We start from the raw sequence: 22,079 nt of genomic DNA, 5'->3' as shown, positions 1-22,079 counted from the left end.
AGAAAGAGACACCGAATCAGATGGCTCTCAAATAACCCCTATCAAGTCGGCTAGGGGCCGGAAATCTAAGAAGCAACAGAGAGAGGAGAAAACTTATCGGGACGTCCTGCAAGGATCCCAGAAAACCCTCAAAGGAATGATGAACACAAGATCCGGACGAAAGCAGAGCAAGGCTCCAAAAGGAGCCACCTCCTTCCAAACCAGTAAATAATGAAGTACGTCTCCTGGAACTGCAGAGGGTTAGGCAGAAAACTGAAAGAAGAAGCCCTGAAAGATATTGTCAGGATCCATTCGCCTGAAATCCTTCTTATCCAGGAGACAAAGATGGAGGATAAACTTCTCCTCCAAACTAGCAAGACATTTTGGCGTAAAGGTCCCAGAAGCGCAGTAAGTGCCAAGGGCGCCTCTGGCGGACTTGCCTCTTTTTGGGACAGTTCCAAATATGAGTTGATTCAAGAAGAAAACTGTTCTCACTGGATCTTCACTCAGCTCCTTCACAGAGACTCTGGTCAGCAAGTAAGTATGTTCAATATTTACGCTCCGGTCCTTCCAACGGAAAAAAAACTTTGCTGGAACTCGATTCAGTCCTTTTTATTATTGCACAATCTAGAAAATATCATTATTGCAGATGATCTGAATGTCACTCTAGCCACTGACGAGAAAAAGGGAGGTTCTCCTGTTCGGGACCCAGCTAGAGAATGGGTGGAAGACATCATGTTAGACTGGGATCTTGAGGATATCGAGCCCACTACAGGGAAATTCACATGGTCTAACAAAAGACTAGGGCCTAATCATATAGCCGCTCGTCTGGACAGATTTCTTGTCCAATCCTCTTTTCTTACTTGTGGTCTTTCAGCCTCCTCTAAAATCCTTCCAAATTGCACATCTGATCACAAACCTATTAGCCTTGAGCTCTCCCTTGATGGAAACCTTGGGCCAATTCCCTTTAGATTTAGTCCTATGTGGATCTAGCAAGATGGGTTTCATGAAATGGTTTCAGAAGCTTGGAACAGGCAGATTTTAGGGTCCCCATTCTACGTATGGGAAGAAAAGTTGAGGGGCCTTAAAAGAAGACTCAAGGAGTGGGCCAAAACTCTGAAAACACCCGCTGCCAAGAGAAAAGAATCCTTAGAAAACCTTGCTGCCCACCAAACTGCAATGGAGAATTCTGTTGCTTCTCAAAGTCTGATGCAAAGAGAAATTGAACTGCAAAAAATTCTCCATAGAGCCAGCAGAGATGAAGAGGAATATTGGAGGCAAAAATCCAGAAATCTATGGTTACAAGCCGGCGACAAAAATACCAGTTTCTTCCATAAGCAAACTGAAGCCTGCAAGCAATTTAAAACTATTTCAGAAATTCGGTCCCAAGAGGCCTTGATCAAAGATCCTGAAGGCATCAAAAGAGTTGCCTTCATCTTTTACAAAGAGCTGTTCACGGCTCCAGATAACCCTCCTATATACCTCCAAGCCCATCCCCTCGATCTAATCCCTCATTGTGTTCAAGACTCTGTTAACTCTATGCTTACCACTCCGATCAGCATGGAGGAACTCAAGAAGGCATTGGACTGCATGGAGCCGGATAAAGCTCCTGGGCCAGACGGGTTCAATGCCAGATTTTATCAGACTTGCTGGCCTATAATCAACAAAGATCTTTTAAGAATGGTCAGGAAATCACAATCATGTATCAAAATTGGAGGCAACACCAATTCGGCCTTCCTTGCCCTGATTCCGAAGGAGAAAGGAGCCACTGACTTTGGCAGATTCCGGCCTATTTCACTATGTAATACAAGCTATAAGTTGATCACCAAATTAATAGCCAATCGTCTCAAGAACGTGCTGCCGGACATCATACCGGAAAACCAAGGTGGCTTCATCAAAGGGAGAAAGATTCTGGACAATATTGTGCTGGTGCAAGAAGCAGTTCACTCAAGTTGCCAGCGAAAAGAGAAAGGAATGGTGATAAAGCTCGATCTGGCTAACGCCTTTGACAGGGTGAGACATGATTTCCTCTATGCTGTTATGGAGAAACTGGGCTTCTCTTCAACCTTCATCAATTGGGTGAAAGCCTGCATTGCCTTCCCTTGGATAGTGCCACTAGTAAATGGCCGGTCAACCAAGTTCTTCAATGCCTCAAGGGGTTTAAGACAAGGTTGCCCGCTCTCCCCGCTTCTCTATGCCATTCAAGCCTCGGTGCTCAGTTTTCAACTAAACTGCTGTCAACAAATCCAATCTCTGCCTGGACTCAGAATGGTTCCCAACATTAAAGATATTAATCATGCCCAATTCGCCGATGATACCCTTCTGCTTGGAGGAGCGAGCATAAATTCCGCAAGATCCTTTAAGAAGGAGCTGGATATCTACAAGGAGGTCTCGGGTAGCAAGATAAACTATCTAAAAAGCACCATCTACAGCTGGAACTGCTCGGTCAAGGATCTCGCTGATATAGCCAGGCTACTAGAAATGAAAGGAATTCAGACCTGGGAGTTTTTCAAATACCTGGGGATCCCAATCTTCAAATCCATTCCTAAAGTGGCCCACTGGATGCCAATGCTTGACAAAATAAAACTCAGAATCCAAGCTTGGGGAGCCACCTGGCTGAACAATGCGGGGAAGATTATCCTGATGAAATCAGTGCTCACAAGTATGCCGCTTTATCATAACTCCATTCTGCTTGCTCCCAAAACTTTCCTCAGTAAATTGGACAGTCTGCTGAGAAGATTCCTCTGGGAAGGGGGGAAAAACAATGAAAAAAGACTTCATTTAGTCAGATGGGATACTGTTAAAAAGCCAACTCTGGAAGGAGGCCTTCACTTAAGAGATCTGGGAGCCCAGAATCTCTCCCTGGGCTCCAAAATACTATGGAGCATTGTTGATGGGAAGACTAGCTGGAGCAAGAAAGTGCTGTGGAAAAAATATTTCAAGGGACAGCGGCTGAGATGCTTGGACCAGCCTCCAAAAACACGTAAAGGCTCTCCGATTTTCAAGCTTTGCCTATCAGCTATGGAGCACTTCAGTCAAAATCTATACTGGATTCTAGGTAATGGAAAAAATATCAGAATTTGGGATGACCCAATCCTTGGTGATCAGTCATTAAACCAGGTAGACGGCCTTGCAAACATTAAAATATGGCTACAGTCAAACAATCTGAACACACTGTGGGACATCTCAACATGGACGGAGGATGCTGAAAGTAGGTGGGCTAGTTGGAATTTGGGAGAGGTCCCCCAACAGCTGCAGGTGGAAGCCAAGATTCTGTTAGACAAGCTTCAAGGGAAATCTCCAATTAAAGCATCAGCTAAAGACAAAAGAGGGTGGGGCTCCCTCTCAGGCAAATACGCAGTTGCTGAAGGTTACAAAAGCAGGAAAGCGATCCCTAATGTTCCCCCTGATCCAGCTCAATGGAAATTCATCTGGGCCTTCCCCTCGCTGCCCAAAATCGACTTCTTCTCCTAGACGCTAGCCCACAACAGCATTCTCACTAGAGATATCTTGAGAAAACGTGGAATGGAAGGACCTTCCAGATGTCCACTGTGCATGTCCGAGGAAGAGTCCGCTAATCACCTGTTACTGCTATGCCCCTTTGCCCATGATGTTTGGAGGGGAGTCCTGAGAACAGGAGCTGACAAAGTCGAGATCCCTGGTAATATTAACACCTTGCTTCACAACTGGACCTCCTTAACTCCGTTTGATCTCTCAAAAAAAAGCCTCCTCAAAACAGCCTGGATGTGGATACCTAAATTTACTTGCTGGAAGCTGTGGTTGGAGAGGAACAATAGAATTTTCAGGGATGAGAATTGTACACCGGGAAAAATCATAACTAAAATCCAAGCTTTAATGGGAGAAACTCTGGACACCAAACAGGCAATAAAAAATGAAGCTGATCTAGACAGCGAGGAGGAGATATGGCTCAAAGAACTGGTTCCACACTATGACACCAAGCCAATGCCCCTTGCAATCCCCCATGCGAATTGGGAAATCCGCCTAGAAGAACAGATGTTTATTAAATGGCGCTCTGTCCTGGAGGAACATTGCCTCTTCTTCGATGGGGCCTCTAAGGGCAACCCCGGGGCTGCGGGAGGAGGTGGGGTTCTTCTGAATCCGGATGGTTCCACTGAGCTCAGATATCAATGGGGACTGGGCATCGAATCCAATAATAGAGCTGAGGCTTTGGCTCTGTGGCAAGGGCTCAATCTAGCTCTCAAAAGGAACATCTTGAAGCTGTCAGTCTTTGGAGACTCCAGGCTAATCATTCAAGCTCTGAATCTCAACACAATCCCCTCTCAGGTCCTCTTAGCCTCCATTTTCAAGAAAATCAGGCTTATCCTACCGCTGTTCCAGAAAATAAATTTCTTTCACATTCTGAGGCATCTGAATGATCAAGCGGACCTTGAAGCCAACTTGGGCTCCATTCGAGACAGAAGATCCCTGTTAGTCAATTCCGACGAGGAAGACTGCATCATTCCTTAATCCACTGTTTTCGATTTGCCCCCATTCAGTCCTCAACACCTAGCCTCAATATCAGTGATCTCATTCTGTTCAGAAAGCCTGTTCCTATCTAAAAAGCAAAGACCGGGTAACAGGGTATTAATTTGACTGAAGTAGTCTTTCAGATTAAAAGTCTTCCACCCAGAATCGATATTAAAGATGAAGGCTCCATTTCAGACCATACTAATGGATTTCTACTATGGTTAGCGCCTCCCGCCGGTGCCCAGGTTCAGACGTAGATGCGATACCATTGTCGCTCAAGCTTTCAGTTGTGATGATTAAGGAACAGGGATGCAGAAGGACCGGTAGGAAGAAGGCTGAAGGAAAGGTTAACGCGGACTCTATTTTCATGAAGGACAGCCATCATTTCAAGCCTGAGCAAGACCAAAAAGAGTCGGGCGTAAAGCATCCCTGTCATCTGGCAACCCGAGGATTGATATCTCCTGGATCTGGTTCAATAGAGAGAAACGCTTCTGTGCATTAGCAATGTCAATTCAGAATCTGTTGTAATGTTCAAGCACGCGGCAGCTGGTTTGCCGCCCTAATTCCAATAACCGTTACAGTCTAAAAAAAAAACAAGAAGATCCAGGAGGAGTTACAACCGATGATTCCTAATCCAGCATCAACCTCCCAGCAAAGAAGCCCCTCTTCACCTCCAACAAAGCATAAATCACCCAATACTCTGATATCTATCTCTAAACCAACAGCAATTCTCTGCAATGTACAAAATTCCAGCCTCTGGATCTCTGGGATGAGGGATCCATATATAGATGTATGCAAGGAGTATGAGTCAGCTTATGATTTGACTAGTGTCTTCTCTCTGTCAGTTCTTGCTTCCACTTGGAGACTGAGAGCCTCTTACTCATCCTTGGTCGAATTCAGTGAGGCAAGTGTCATTGGAGAAGATTCTGGAAGCTTCCATTGTCTCTCCACCTCGTGGAACGACTCTGCCACTTGTCATTTCCCGCTCAATGCACCCTGGTAGTGCGTTTAGGTGCATTGCAACACACCTAGCTAGTGGACATGGGTGCTATGCAACGCACTTGGCTAGTGGAGCAGCTGAAATGATCCTGATTTGACTGATTCTAAGTAGTTTCTGGTGGAGAACTTCTGGGAGAAGCTGTAATTTGTTGACCTTGTTCCTTTAGGAGTTAGAACAATGCTTTTAGGGACTTAGGAGCCCTTGGTTTATAGACATTTCATGCTTAGAGTTGTAAGGCACAAAAATGTCTATAACAAAAAGTTTAATAAAAGATAAGTTGATTCTGAAATATTGTGCACCTGTTCATAGATCTATGTGTTTATGATTCTGTTATATTCTTATGTGTCTCTTTACAGTTTATAATTGCACGCACTTGTTATGAATGTTGAATAATTCATAAGACTATTGGGCCCAAGAAATTAAGTCATATCTATAATAATAACATAGTAAGGATAAAGGATCTAGATAGCACTTCTTCGCGCTCTGTATAGAGCTACACGAAGGTCAGACGGCTGCACAGAATAGTGTAAGCATGCAGGATTGGTTTGCGACCTTTCTAGACCTCATCAACACATCCTTGGGTGCAAAAACCTAGTTCTAGCACCCTCGCATACTACCTCAGGTGAGACCTCAGTTCATGCACTGTGGACTTTTGCTGAAAGGGATGGCAGTTTCAGGATTTGTTTGGCTAAATCACTTTTGAACTTGGGTCAGGCCCCAACAAGCCAACAAATGGTTCCATTGCTAGGACTGGGATTTGCCTAAGGGATGTTTGATGTCGGAACACTGGAATCCTACGAAGAAGGAAATTTAAGAGTGGTTGGATCAGAAGCTTCACGAGTTCATGACATAAGAATACAGAACTCCACAAATATCCGAGAAAAGGTGGCTAGATCACTATGTATATACAAAAATCCATGAGATCTCCTTCGTGTCCTTCTCTTCAGAACTGTACGAGTGGATCGTGAGGCTAGCTGATAGCCAGGGAAGATACAATGTTGATCAACCGATAGTGTGGACTTCGAAGTTAGTGTGCAGTCTAGAGGCATCAAAAGATAAGATCACGTGGTTCGTGGACCATTGGCTCGACTGAATAATGGGGGGTTTATCATTGAGTTCGTGGTAAACACCATTGTGAGCTATAGCGAAGCAAAATGACGTTTTCTCAAGGGACCATGAGGTAGGTATATCAAATCCATGAATACCTAGATTAAGATGTTATTATGTGAAAATTAGGTTATGCGAATACATTAATGTTTAGAATGATGCGGAGTGGAAAGATCTACAAAGGTATCGAAGGGTTAGGAAACAGTCATTCAATTTCACCTTAGCGCACGAGCGAGGAAGAGTGTGCTCAAATTTCCCCGAGAAGTGCAGTCAGTTTGATAAGGTAGTGCATTCCACAGTTATCACCTCCACTTATGCCTTCACCCACCCCACCTCCACCACCCCCACAGTTCAGCATGATGAGCGTGATCAAGCTACCTGTATTCAGAGGAGTAGGGAATGAGGATCTGGATCAGTTCTAGTTTGTGGAAAGAGTAGTGTGGGAATCACAAGGGGTCACAGATGAAAACATTAAGAAGGCCACATTGGTAAGCGCACTGTAAGATCACGTGCTGACATGGTATATCAAGCACTTGAATGATCACCCAAATGTAGGAATAGCAGAGATCTAGAGTGCACTAAACAGAGAATTTAGCTGGCCGAAATCAGAGAAATAGCCAATCATCAGATTTAAAGAGATCGTGATGCTCCCAGGTGAGACCCCTTGGGATCTAGATTAGAGACTGAAGAGTACGATCTATGAGGCTAATATGACGCTAATGGATGCGCAACACCACGCGTGGTTTGTGGCGTCTTTAACACCACACCTGAGGATGGCGTTGTCACAACAGAAGCTTTCAACCTAGGCTGAAGCATTGGAAATGGCGATGAGGTTGCATGAAACATTGATACAGGATCTGGAGTTGGGAGTCCAACAAATCCATGCGCAACTACAAAATATATGCTGGGAGATGCAGAGTTTGAAGCAGGATAGGGTGCGCAGTAGGAGGTGCACGAAGAAGTGTAGTGCATAAAATGTAAAGGCCAGGGCCATGACAAGGATCACTGTCTAGTATTCGCGAACTACTTGGCAAGAGGGGGACCAATGCTAGTGAGACCAGAGGCACAGGCAGGGCCAAATGCGGCACCCACGCTATGGTGCACAATCTATCAGATAGGATGAAAGCACACAATGGACAACTGTCATTTGTTGCAGAAGTATACATAAAATCCCCAGTAGCTGTTTTGCAAGTTTTGTAGATCAGTGGGCCATGGCGAGCGTACTTGTCATAGCTACAAGTTAATGATGGAGTGGACCCCTGCATATAGAATGCAGACAGAAATGCGAGGCCTCGACCCAGCCGTGGGGATGGTTCACACTGGATTTGAGGGCCGAAGTCGAGGACGAGGAGGAATAGGGCTAGGAAGGGGCTAAGGACAGTTAATTTGTTACAATTACGGAGGACCGGGGCACTACACCAATGATTGTACCAACCTGACGAGACTATCTTGTTCATACTATGCTTAGTTCGATCATGAAGTAGTAGATTTTCCTACGTTGATTGCGCAGATGCGCGAGAAAGTGTTACTTCAACCTACTCCGATGCAAAATATTCAAATGATGAGGTATGAACCATGTGAAGAAGACCCAAATGTGAATATGGTGCTTAGAAGCGGTGCGACCACAGGGGAAGATAAGCAGAAGCAACTTGAGGAATATACATAGGTTCGCAAGGCTCCTACAAAGGAACCTGAGTTTGACTTGGAACGCACAAAGGAAACATTTATGGAAGCTAAGAGGAGCTTCGCGGAGGCCTCTACTTTAGGTAGTAAGGATCAACCAGAGCCAGGAATGGATCCTTCTATGCTTACTACCTTTTTAGTGACATGCATGAAACTGTTGCGTTATAATAAGGAAGTTAAAGGACTACAGGAGTTGATAACTAGGTGCGTAGGGTTAGGTGAACTGTGCGTAGTCCAGAAACTGGGAAAGCATACATTAAGGATCAGGAGGGAAATGAGATTAATGGCACAGATTGGCGAATATGAAATGGATCAGGTAATCCTAGAATGATCTAAATGGAAAATGGCATCAACCCATGGTATTCATCCACCCATGGAATTTACTCATGGTATTGTAAGTGGCATCCACTCATGGTATTTATCCACCCATGGTATTAATTCAACCACAGTATTGTGACATCCACCCATGGTATTCATTCACCCATGGAATTGACCCATGGTATTGTAATTGAAAAATACAATAACTATAAAGGCTACATTGTGGTGGACCATCTGTCCTGTGCTTTGTAGAGGTCACAATGCGTGCCTGAAGTTTGTTGAATATTGCTGCAAAAATTTGAAACTGAAATATGCATGAAACCCTCATTCCCATGGAATCGTAACCTGCTCTGATACCACTGATCCAGATCTTGGGGGGAGGCCCCCAAGATCTAAAATATTGAAATGGATCTTGTGGGGGAGGCCCCCAAGATCTGAAGAATTGCAATGCTAGAAAGAAAATGACAGAACACAGTAAATAAAACCACAAAGAAACTTTTTATTAAAACTAATAATAACTGTAAAGGCTACATTGTGGCGGACAATCTATCCTTTTACAAAATGCGACTTGTTACTTATAGTATTTTTCAGTTACAATACCATGGGTCAATTCCATGGGTGAATGAATACCATGGGTGGATTTCACAATACCACGAGTCAATTACATGGGTGAATGAATACCATGGGTGGATGTCACAATACCATGGGTTAATTCCACGGGTGAATGAATATCATGGGTGGATGTCACAATACCATGGGTCAATTCCATGGGTGAATGAATATCATGTTTGGATGTCACAATACCATGGGTCAATTCCATGGGTGAATGAATACCATGGGTGAATGTCACAATACCATGGGTGAATGAATACCATGGGTGGATGTCACTTACAATACCATGGGTGGATAAATACCATGAATGGATGCCACTTATAATACCATGGGTAAATTCCATGGGTGGATGAATACCATGGGTTGATGCCATTTTCCATTTAGATCATTCCTCTCTCCTTATGAAGCAATGGTCCCCATTGCGTGAAGTTCCCTCCTGTGAAGCCTTTGTTGAATATGAAGAGCCATTGAAGAGAAGGGTTTTATGTGGTTAACCCATAACCATGATGAATGAAGATTTGAGGATAGAGATACCCTGTAATGCTTGTGACCAACTGTGATGTTGACAGTGTGTGGCCTAGCAAATGGTCTTCGTTGAAGTGTGGGTTTGTGGATGACCCATAACCATTATGAACGAAGATCCGAGGATAGAGATACCCTGTAATGTGTATGACCAATTGTGATATTGATAGTCTGCGACCTAGAAAATGAACTTCGATGAAGTGTGGGTTTGTGGATGACCCATAACCATGAAAAACGAAGATCCGAGGATACAGATACCCTATAATTCTTGTGACCAACTATGATACTAACAGTGTGTGGCCTAGCAAATCGACTTCGATGAAAAGGATTTTGTGCAGTTGACCCATAACCATGATGTTGGTTGTTGATGAAGTAGCAGGTGCCTGCATAGCCTGGGGTGGGAAGGCATGTATCCAAATAACCCAAGCCAAATTTTTCTATGCTGGAACTGATGAATGTGAAGCAAGTGCCTACTAATGTGGGGTGGGAGAGCACATCCCCAACAGGAACCCACTCCGAATGTTGCTCCAGAATTAAAATGGACATAACTCGGTCAATATAACTCAAAATATTTATTATAACCTATTTTTGGAAGTAGAAGGACCATTTTGCATCTTCCCATGTGTTGGAAATCCTTATCTGGACACCCTAGAATCTCTGATTAGCGCTGCAAATTTTTTCGCTGTCACAAAAGTTCTAAAAAATTAGTTGATTTTAAATGAGTGATATCTCCCACATCAGAACTCCGATTTGACCCATTTCTTTTTTTACATTGGGTGATTTTTCAAGAGGATCTTAGATCTACAATCCATTTTCTAAAATTCTACACAAAAACTTCAAAAAATGATAGGAGAGTCACCATCCACTAGTTGTCGTCAGGAAAAAAATTCTACAACATAGCTAATTTTAAATCAACAATATCTTCCTCATCCAGACTCTGATTTGGCCAACTTTTTTTTGGAATTTTGGTATTTTTCACAAAAAATCCATATTTGTTATTTGTTTTTGTAAATATCATACCAAATGTTTCAGATCTGATCTGCAAACTTGCCGCCCAAAAAAAAATTCTTGCAAAAAAATGAAAAAGGAAAAATTCTTCCTGCTTGGCCCAAGAAAGTGCTCTATGGAGGTCACAGCGCATGCCTGGAGTTTGTTGAACATTGCTGCAAAAATTTGAAACTGAAATATGCATGAAACCCTCATTCCCGTAGAATCATAATCTGCTCTAATACCATAGATCCGGATCTTTGGGGGAGACCCCCAAGATCTAAAATATTGAAATGGATCTTGTGGGGGAGGCCCCCAAGATATGAATAATTGCAATGCTAGAAAGAAAATGACAAAACACACAGTAAATAAAACCACAAAGAAACTTTTTATTAAAACCAATAATAACTGTAAAGGCTACATTATGGTGGACAATTTGTCCTTTTACAAAATGAAACTTGTTACTTATAGTATTTTTCAGTTACAATACCATGGGTCAATTCCATGGGTGAATGAATACCATGGGTGGATGTCACAATACCACAGGTCAATTCCATGGGTGAATGAATACCATGGGTGGATGTCACAATACCATGGGTCAATTCCATGGGTGAATGAATAACATGGGTGGATTTAACAATACCATGGGTCAATTCCATGGGTGAACGAATACCATGGGTGGATGTCACAATACCATGGGTCAATTCTATGGGTGAATGAATACCATGGGTGGATGTCACAATACCATGGGAAAATACCATGGGTGGATGTCACTTACAATACCATGGGTGGATAAATACCATGAGTGGATGCCACTTACAATACCATGGGTAAATTCCATGGGTGGATGAATACCATGGGTTGATTCCATTTTCCATTCAGATCATTCCTCCTTCCTTAAGAAGCAATGGTCCATATTGCATGGAGTTCCCTCCTACAAAGCCTTTGTTGAATATGAAGAGCCACTGAAGAGAAGGGTTTTATGTGGTTAACCCATAACCATGATGAACGAAGATCCAAGGATAGAGATACCTTGTAATGCTTGTGACCAACTGTGATGTTGACAGTGTGCATCCTAGCAAATGGACTTTGATGAAGTGTGGGTTTGTGGATGACCCATAACCATGATGAACTAAGATCTGAGGATAGAGATACCCTGTAATGCTTGTGAGCAACTGTTATATTGATAGTTTGCGACCTAGCAAATGGACTTCGATGAAGTGTGCATTTGTGGATGACCCATAACCATGAAAAAAGAAGATCCAAGGATAGAGATACCCTATAATTCTTGTGACCAACTGTGATACTAACAGTGCGCAGCCTCACAAATGGACTTTGATTACAAGGATTTTGTGTAGTTGACCCATAACCATGATGTTGGTTGTTGATGAAGTAGTAGGCAAATAAATACCATGGGTGGATGTCACTTACAATAGCATGGGTGGATAAATACCATGAGTGGATGTCACTTAAAATACCATGGGTAAATTCCATGGGTTGATGCCATTTTCCATTCGGATCAATGTGTTACCAAAGCAGACATGGGAACGCATTGGCAGGCCCACATTACAGTGGTCCCCTATTCAATTACGGATGGCAAACTAATAAAAGATGTTGCCCATAGGAAGGTTGCAAGGGGTAACAATGGACATTGAAGGCGTGAGCACACAGACGGACTTTTAGGTAATAGAGATTGTGGATGACAGCAACCCTTACCCCTCATTGCTAGGAATAGACTGCGCCACTGATATGAATGGAGTCATCAACCTGAAAAAGCGAAAGATGATATTCGAGAAAAAGTCTCTACGCGTAGTAGTTCCGCTAGATCCAATCGAAGGAGTGGACTACACTGAACCTGTGCGCGACGATGAGCTAGATTACATTTACCAGATAACGGTGCAAGACCAGGATTGGGTGAACCCGATTGCAGATGGGAGAATCTCATGGGAGCGTGATAGTTCTTGTACTTCGGATTCAGATGAAGAGATAGAATGTTGGAAGAACCGGTTGCACAAAGTGACAACACTGAATTGCAACATGATGATTAGATCACTATGGTGCATGATGACCGAAGCAAGGAAACTGCCAACATATGATGGGGTAATAGGAGTAGATGAATTCTTAAACAAATTTGAAAGTATAGTATCGGAACAACAATGGTACAGTGCGTAGGAATGGATTTTGTGCATGGCACCCGCATGATGGTGGAATACGCACCAGAAGAATATTGGAAACTGGCACGAATGAAGAAGATGGATGCGCTTCCGATTTGGAAGTCCCTAGTGATGAACACGAGCTGGGCAGCTAGGATGAACTAGTTTGCGTACCCACCTATGTCGATGGGTGCAAACATGTGTTGTGCAAACACCTCCCAGACCAAGGATAAAAAATCAAAACCCGACATGGCAGCAGGGAAGGTGACGCACTCCACAAACAATCCACAATGGAGCATTCAAAAAGCTATGCGGAGTCATGAACATAGTTCACCAGGCGAGACGAATCGATTGGGACCTGCGCGTACCAACGGTTCGATGGGCCTATAGGACCATAAGAAAAAATCGGAGTGCGGAAATGACCCCAACACTGACAAGAAGAGACAAAACTAGGAGAACAGAGAAGAATCCCCAGACCACAGCTCCTGCAGTTGGGACAGCATGCGAGGACTTGGGTAAAGGAATTAGGTAGTTACAGGAAACCATTCGGTGAGGGAGCTTGAAACTTCGAGAACTCAATGAAGATTGGGCATGGTTGAGGAAGAAAAGCATGACGATGGACAAAGAATTCAACGAACTAGAAACTAAAGTCGCGCAAGTGGGCCGTGAGAAACTAAGCATGATGGGACCAAGTCTAGCCAACCCTACTACTGCATTAGAAGGAGTTACGACCCTACTACTGTGGCTATGACTACACCTTACTAAACAGTGGAGCGTTCCATGCAAAGAAGAACACGACACACTACCAGATGCAAGGGTATTTGAAGGGTGCCCGTGGCCTAGGCTAGTAGAAAATGTGAGGCCTCACACCGGGGGTACGACCACCTGACTATCTATAGGAAGCACAGTCTCAGCGCTCCAAGTAGTTGAAATAAGGCACGGGACTATAAACGAGTCTACAGTAGAGCTGCATGGGAAGGAGGTTCTGTGTAGGGCCAATATGTCACAGGGGTCATGGTCGTGCGTAAGGGGCTGCGTTGCTGCTCGAGTAGGCTGGGAGGTGACCATTGATGTCACTGTTCATGATAAGAGGTCCAAGTTAAGGCAGAAAGGAGAGGGTAGCGGGCCATTAAGACATGAATCAAGAGCTAGATTCGGGACAATTTGTCGCCAAGAAGGTATTAATGACTCATAAGTGGAGGGAATGGTCAAATTCAAATTCAAACGTTACTATAAAATCCCTTGGGGTAGCCTCGAGGCAACACTTGGTTGTTTGAGATTTGAGCTAGTACAGAGCATTGAGCACCAAGCTACCTTGCCACCCATGAGTACGTGACTGAATGGATCCAGTGTAGAAACGATGACGGCTGCGAGAACCAGAGTTCAATTTGCAGAAGTTACCCCAGAGCCCCATGTGACCCAGGAGGAGCCTGGAGAGGTAGCAGCTGCACTAGAGGTTCCAAAGTCCCCACGCACACTGCGACCACAGAAAGACAAGCAGACAATGGGGCCAGTCCAGGTATCACCATGGAACCCACGATTTAGTAAATTGTCAATGGCAGAGAAGGGAAAAGCTATCACCGTTGAAACAGAGGAGGAGGAGGAAGATTTGCAAGCCCTGATCACCCAAATTGAAGCACAAGATGATGAGGTGGAGAATGTTTCCCAAGTACCTTCAGTGATAAAATTACCCCCTACATCCCCCCATGGAAAGGGATAGCCAAGATACTGAAGGACCTGGAGGCCACGAAGAGTGCGCTCCAGACCCCGCTTCTTCCAAATGAAATAAGGTTTGAAGGTCTACCACTGGGATGGGTACCTAATATAAAGTTCGAAGACTAGGACATTGCGGAAAATAAGAAGTTCCCACAGTTGGTCACGGAGCAATTATTGCAGCAGAAATGGTTAGACGGTGTGGAGAAGGTTGGGTTACTACATCTGTGGCATGTTATCACCAAAATAAGAGTTTACATTGTTCCTAATCATGGTCTTAGATAAGTGTCAAGTCATTCTATGTTTTAATGGGTAGGTGATAGGTTTAGAGTCTCAAAATTCTCATTTTCATATCCAAATAAAGTTTAACAATATTATTCCATGTCTCGGAAGTCTCACATTCAATTTGGAAACACATATCTTAAACTATTTTGAAACTTTTTTGGAATTAACCCCGAAACCATGTTTTTGTAGCGCAGACAGTGTAAAATGTCTATTTTGCACTACAAAAATGCTGCTCTTTTCATAGCACTTTTCCTTGCATGCTACGAAAGCATGGATTCGTAGACAGTCTTGTCAAAACATCAATTCATTAAGATTTTGTTAAATTTTCATTATTAGGTGTCAGCTAGGAGTCAGTTCTTAAGCATGCGGCCATCCAAAATTCATCATTTCAAATTTAGGGGTCATCATGATAGGTAATTTCAAATTCGAAAGGGCTGGCTAGTTTCTTATTGCAATTTGCATGCAAACGCTCAAACAGATCATTTTTCGAATGGTAAGCTTATGGTAATTTCTTACCAAAGTTTCTCTCATCCATAATTCAAGCGAGGCTGACCACCATAAGCAAGCGAGGTTGATAAACATAATTTCAAGCGAGGCTGGTTTGTTACAGGAATTCAAAGGCAAAGATGACAGAAGAAAGGAAAAGTCACAGGTCTGGTCATTGTTTAAGAATAGAGCCTGAAAGCACCGAGGTCTTAGCCAGAGATAACTCAGTTGTGGAAGCCTTCAAGAAAACAGGATGTTGGAAGTTTTGTAAAAAATTGCAGGGAGGACATACTCAGGTGACAAAGGAGTTTTCACTACATTTCACTGGCTCAAACACAAAGGTTGGAATCCTAAGGTTGTAAATTTCTCCAGAGATCATAGCTTTGCTGACAGAGATTCCTAGGGGGCAAGATATATGGTTCAAAAACTTCAGATTCGACATGGAACCATGTAAAGTGTTTCTAAAGCTAGAGCTTGTAGAAACAGACTTAACCAAGGCGATTCCAAGGAACTACATCAAAGACATCTATTCCAGCTTGCTCTTCAACATTCAACATTATTTTACCTATGAGGGCAGATATCATAAAGTTTATCCATATCATTTTAAACTCTTGTTGCATTTTATTGGTATGATTTCTTTATATTTTCCTTACTTTCTGTATCGAAGTATAGCTAATATGGCGGATAAAGTGAAAATGAAATCTCAAGGTTATGAAACTTCCCTTTTTCATCATGGTCTAATTAAACTGATAGTTTTACATGAACTCAAAAGGATCAACAGAGAATGGTCTTCATTTTTGTTTCTATGTGGTCTTGGAGTGGAAAATCAAGATACAGGCATTAGCCCTAAGGTTAAAGAAACTCCATCAACAGAAACTAGTAAACCAGTAATGTCTAGGTCAAAAAGATTTGTTAAGATGAAACCTAGAAAGTAGGTGAAAGGGCGAGTGAGTAAAAGATCAGTGGTTATTCTTGAGACTCGTAAATATGGAAAGGAAAAGATAGATGAAGTTAAAGAAATGACACAAGAACAATCAGCTAACAAACCAGTTCAAAGGAGATTAACTAGAACTCAAATTGAAAAGGAGAAGGGTAAATTAGTGATCTCGAGAGAAAGTCCAAGCTTGAAGAGTAATTGAAATGATATTTTAAAATCCATTGATATTGTAGAATCCCTTTGGTGTAGGCAGATGTCATAGAATTTGATGAAAAAGAGTCGAAGAAGATGAAATCCTCTAAGAAACTAGAATTTGAGGATGATGTTACAGCATTTTTGTTCAAGCCCAGAAAGCCCTTAACCAAGAAATCTAAAAATATGCAAGAGTCCAATATTGAGTTAGGGAAAAAATAAGAAGCTTTCGCTGTTCAAGAAGAGTTGATAGACCTTTCATCACCAAAACCTGAAGGTGACAAAAACAAAAAAATTTCCACTCAAACAGAAAAAACCAGTTACGAAGAAATGGAAGAAAGTTTAAGAGTAGCTAATAATGAAATTTCTAGACTAAGGATGAGAGAAAGAAGGAACACTACTGAGAAGACAGATTTCAAAAGGATAAAGGCTCTCTAGGAAGTCGAAAAAAAGTTTCCAAACTAGAAATAGTCAGCTGTGAAACTCAATACCTTACTTGTACTATTCCTCCAATCAAAGAAGCCATATTTGTAAGGAGGACGAATGCTCAGTTGAGGGCTACTAATAGGAGATTGAAGAGACATATTGAATACCTAGAAATAAAATTAACAAAATCTAAAGAAAGGCTACAACAATAATGAAATAGGGTGATGAAAAAGGGTAATAAAGGATATTTCTTAAAACAATTTTGGTATTAAAAAGAAGGTCATCTGTGAAGAAGAACATCTTATAAGGTTAAGTTGTTTTGATTTTTGTTTTGGTGATCATATTAGTCTTTATGAAATTTTGAAAATCCCCAAACTGCATATTTTTAAAAACTGTGTTGAAAAAAGAGCATACACAGTAGTTTCGTAGCATGCTACAAAACTGCTGAACGTGACCTTTTAGCACTATATAGATGTATTTTGAAGGTAAGGTCTGATAAATTTCAAGTTTTGATGTTGATGGTAGACATATGAGGATCATAAATGAATTTTCAAATGGAAGTGATGCAAAAATAATGGTTCAAAGAAGTATTTCATAAGTGATATAAAGGTTGCACTATGAAAATAGACTATTTTCGTAGCACAGTCATGTTTCATTCTCTTTTACATCTGTTAGAGGTTCCCTTTTTTGCACAGGTGGAAAAATGAAGTTTTAATGGATTACTGACACATGCCACATATATGAAACAATCATCAATGCCAACAAAACTGCTCGAAGATAAGCATAAAGGATTAAGGGCTTAAAAGGAGGAACTCTGTTTCCTTGTTTTTAGGAAAGTCAAGTCATGAATCAGTAGGGATTGCAACAATGATGGAGACATCATAAAGGTCGAAGATAGGGATTAGAAACCAATTAAAGAATGTATTTAAGTCATAGATAAGGTTGTTGAAGCATGTTTTAGGAGTTTCACTCCTATTTGTATTAGGACTCTTAAAGACAGTTAGCTGTCACTTTGTAATTAAGAAGTTTGTTTTATGAATAGATAGGTGTAAATGTTAGGAATTCAAATTCTCCTAAGGATGGATCATAGAATCAAAGATTTTAAAAACTCTATATATAGCATGAGAATTGAATTCCTCAGGGTTGGTAATTTTATTAGCAAAAGAAAGCTGTGTTATTGTAAGAAACTGTGGTTTTTCAAACTTAATACAGAGATAAATTTTACTACTCAGGATTCACAAGGGGTTTATGTGTTTGATGTTTTTATGGCCTTCTTCAATTACTTATTTGCAGTGGTATGAGCTTGTGATACTTAGAATTTATTGGAAAATTATCTAACTTCCTTCACATGCTTGTAAACTGTGTTGATTTACCGTGCTATTGTTTTACTTATAAACCTAAACCCCAAGTGCCTTGACTTCCATGTTTTGCTTAACATGATGTTTTGTTGAAGGCTATCTTGACTCCATAGCCCAATAGATGTTTGCTAATCTTTGATTCAACCAGTTATACATTTTTGTTCATTTTTATTCCTAGACTTAGCCATCTAATCATTAATCAAAAATCTTAAACCTATTGAGAAATCCCTCTCAAGTTGAGGAGGCTAAGCCTCAACCAAAAGATTGGTTTGAAAGAGTTACTCAGATTCTACTTGATCAGCAACCTATTAGGGTCAGATTTTGTGATAACATGGTGGATACCCCACTACCACCGCATGCCCATCACAATTTTTGTTGTCCGGCAGCTCCTGTGTCTAGTACATGATGGGTATCTCTAGCTGGAGGAGTCGATTCCCATCACGACCGATTTAATTCACTGGATTTCTTGGCTGCCCATCAAAGGAAACAATCCCACAGCCATAGCAGGAAAGAGCAGCGACTTGGCCCTTGCAGAAGCTATGAAGGCCAAATATAAGTTGGAGAAGAGGAAGTGAGGGTATGTAATAGTGAGCATCAAGGACAAAGGGGTGCATGTAGCCACCCGGTTGTTGGCCGACAAGTTAATGAGGAAATGCCATGTAGACAAGGTGCCAACATATGTAATTGCATTAGCAGAGCAGTGTGCAGAGGGTGTCCAATTCAACTAAGCACAGTTTCTCTGCGATGAGTCTTTGACAAATTGTAGGGAAACCCAGGAGCAAGGTAAGGCCTTCCACTACACGTGGTTGCTCTTATCCATCATATTGGTTTCCGGGGAGTTGCCGGAGGACAACCAGTTTCCCACCATTGAGAGTAACCTACCCGAGGCTGTGAGGTACACCTCGCTCTCGGCAACGAAAGATGCGACAAGGATTCATGAGATAAAAGTGTTTTGGGAATTAATAGAGGCGATCTTATGAACATGGATCAATCGTAGGCCGTGCTTGTTCCTGACAGTATATAACAGTTTGCAAATCATGGCAGAATTCAAGGTGGATATGCATAACTTGTATATCTAAGCGCGCAAGGATCTAGCCTGAGCATGGGTAAAGCTGTCATTCATTGCAATAGATGATGCAATCTTCGATGTGATGGCATCATGGTCTCTGGAGTGGCATGCCCTAGACTTGGCAGGACTAGAAAAGGTCGCAGCACAGCAGCGGAAGAGGGAGACCAAGTTTTGCATCACGAAACTGGCAGAGAGAAAGCGCTAGGAACAAGAAGCGAGCACACAGTGGAAGGTGAATGAGGAAACAATGACAACACAGATGGCAGAAACCACAACTGCGCCCACCGAAGAGACCGAGGAAGGTCAGGAAATGTCGACGGAGCAGGACAGGGGGAGGCTGAGGTAGAGGAACGCACAACAAAATCAACCCAACTCAAGAGGCCATGCATCCAGGAGAAGCCAACCACATGGAAGAAGACAACAACAATGAAGACCTCTGAGGGAGCCCTTCTTGTTAGTGGCGAACTAGTTTGCAATGTCACTAAGGATGCTCTTGAAGAATTAATTACGGAGGAGACAACTGTGTTGGGGGTGCTCAGAGCATAGTTGCAAGCATTACAGGTGCGACCCCTAGGAGTGATGACACCGCACCTTGTAGAAGGAGCATCCGAAGCTGAGAAGATGTTGCGCGCTCCCACAACGAACACTTTGGTGTTACCAGAAGGCGTCATATTAGTAGAAGCTGAAGGTGACATGATGGGCTAGGCATCGAATTTGGCCGCCCTTCCCAGAGAAACCCTATACCAACTGCAAGATGGGGTAACTACTGAACTTCACGCCAGGGAGGGGCATGCTCTCCAAGTCTTGAGCGAGCAGAAAGTAAATTTAGAACAGCTCAGCCTGTAGTGCGAAAACCTAGTTGAAAAAAAACTAGGGATTATAACAAGCCATGGAGGAGGCCTGTAGTAGCATACTGGAGTTGGCCGTGCTGATGGCACTCTCCACTGCGGAAAAGATTCACCAATTGGCAGCTGGAGTCCGCAAGACCTAGGAGGAGGCCATGAAGGTTCAGTTGGAGATGAACTTGCAGATCGCAGAGCTGCGACTGAAGGTGCAACCCTCCACACCCCCATAATTTAGATAGCAGCACCATCATGCCATTTAATTGGGGTTGGAAGTGATAGAGCACGCTGTACAAGACTGCATGGTATTGTTGGATCAGTCCCTCTTCACACTCACTTCACTATAGGAGGACCCAACGTTACAACAGTTAGAGACAGAAGTGCAAGAGTTGTAGCAGGCCTATGATAATGTCCGGGGGATTGCGCAGATAGTCACCCTTACTTAGTGATTGGCCAAGATGAGGGAGGCCTACACTCTGAAAGAATAGGTGGATTCCGCACGCCAGAAAGAAGCAAGGCTTAAAGCACACATCCAAACTTAGCTCAAGGAAACATTCACGGTCACTGCCACGAGTGAGGGGAAGCTGTCTTAGATGCAGGATACATATGTGAAAAGGCAAGAGGGTGCCTCTGACAACAATGCATCAGAGAGTCGCACACAATTGATATAGCAAATAGTGGAGGAATGTGTGGCAGATGTCCACGAAGAGCAGAAGTTGCTGGGTGGACTTCGAGCAAAGATCATTGCACCAGCCGAGTGACTCGAGACAAGTCATGATGATTGTGTTGGGGGATTTTTCAACAACGGATACCCCCATAGTGGATTTTTGGGGCTTGTAGCCCAAATTTTGGTCAAAAGTAATGTAAAGACCCCACAAAATGCAAGCGCAGAGCACGAGAGTCTAGGTTTGTACGACCTAAAATATTGTAATTTAATATAGAGTGTTTCAGCCTACCCATGGTCCACGGACCATGGGAATGTATAAATAGAGCGACACTCTAAGGATAGAAGGCAGTTTTTCTGAGAGTTGATCTTAAGTGTGATGGGTTTTTTAAGAAAAATTTCATTCTGAGTCTGTAAGTCTGAGTCTTGGGTTGTAGTAGTAGAAAGAGGCTTTGTAATTGAGTGCGCAGAGGCCTAGTAGAGTCTGCAGTTGTGTGCATGGACCTCTACAGTTGAGTGTGCAGGGCAGAGTTAAAATCGTAACAGAACAAAAGTTTAATAAAATATAAGTTGATTCTGAAATATTGTGCATTTGTTTGTAGATCTGTGTGTTTATGCTTATGTTATATTCTTATGCGTCTCCTTACAGTTTATAATTGCACGCACTTGTTATGAATGTTGAATAACTGATAAGACTACTAGGCCCATAGAATTAAGTCAGATCTATAATAATAACATAGTAATGATAAAGGATCTAGATAGTGCTTCTTCACGCTATGTACAGAGCTACGCGAAGGTTGGACAGCTGCGCGGAAAAGTGCAAGCACACAGGATTGGTTCGTGGCCTTTCCATACCTCATCAAAACATCCCTAGGGTGCGGAAACTTGGTTCCAGTACCCTCCTATACTACCTCGGGTGAGACCTCAGTCCGTGCACCACAGACTGTTGCTGAAAGAGCTAGTAGTTTCGGGATTTGTTTGACTAAATCACTTCTGAACTTGGGTTAGGTCCCAAAAAGTCAACAACTAGACCTGTTGCATGTGCTCTTTTGATGCTTCTTTGTGAGGATCCACTACTTGCCTTAGTGCATAGAGTCCCTACATTTGTTCGAGCTTGCCCTCAATATCGGCCGTAATGGTGAAGGCCTCATCAATGCATGGCTAGACGCGTGCCATGAGAAGTGTCTCTTTCTGTCTGGCGGCATCCACCTACTCTTTTAGTGCCCTTGCTTGCTGCATCTTGGCTAGCCGTTGGGTG

The 22,079-nt window shown here is 42.6% G+C and overlaps 1 protein-coding gene across 1 annotated transcript; it reads left to right on the top strand.

Annotated features, from left to right (window-relative positions):
- The first annotated feature begins 324 nt into the window (after positions 1–324).
- LOC149162747 (uncharacterized) lies at positions 325–972 on the top strand. Its single transcript, XM_089435277.1, has one exon. The coding sequence runs from the start codon at positions 325–327 to the stop codon at positions 970–972; it is 648 nt and encodes a 215-aa protein (XP_089291403.1).
- The last annotated feature ends 21,107 nt before the right edge of the window (positions 973–22,079 follow it).

Source organism: Pinus tabuliformis, chromosome 5_2 (genome assembly GCF_031772625.1).
Source record: "Pinus tabuliformis cultivar Carrire ecotype Pingquan chromosome 5_2, CPIR1, whole genome shotgun sequence".
Lineage (NCBI taxonomy): Eukaryota > Viridiplantae > Streptophyta > Pinopsida > Pinales > Pinaceae > Pinus > Pinus tabuliformis.
This window is presented reverse-complemented; position numbering and strand designations above follow the sequence as displayed.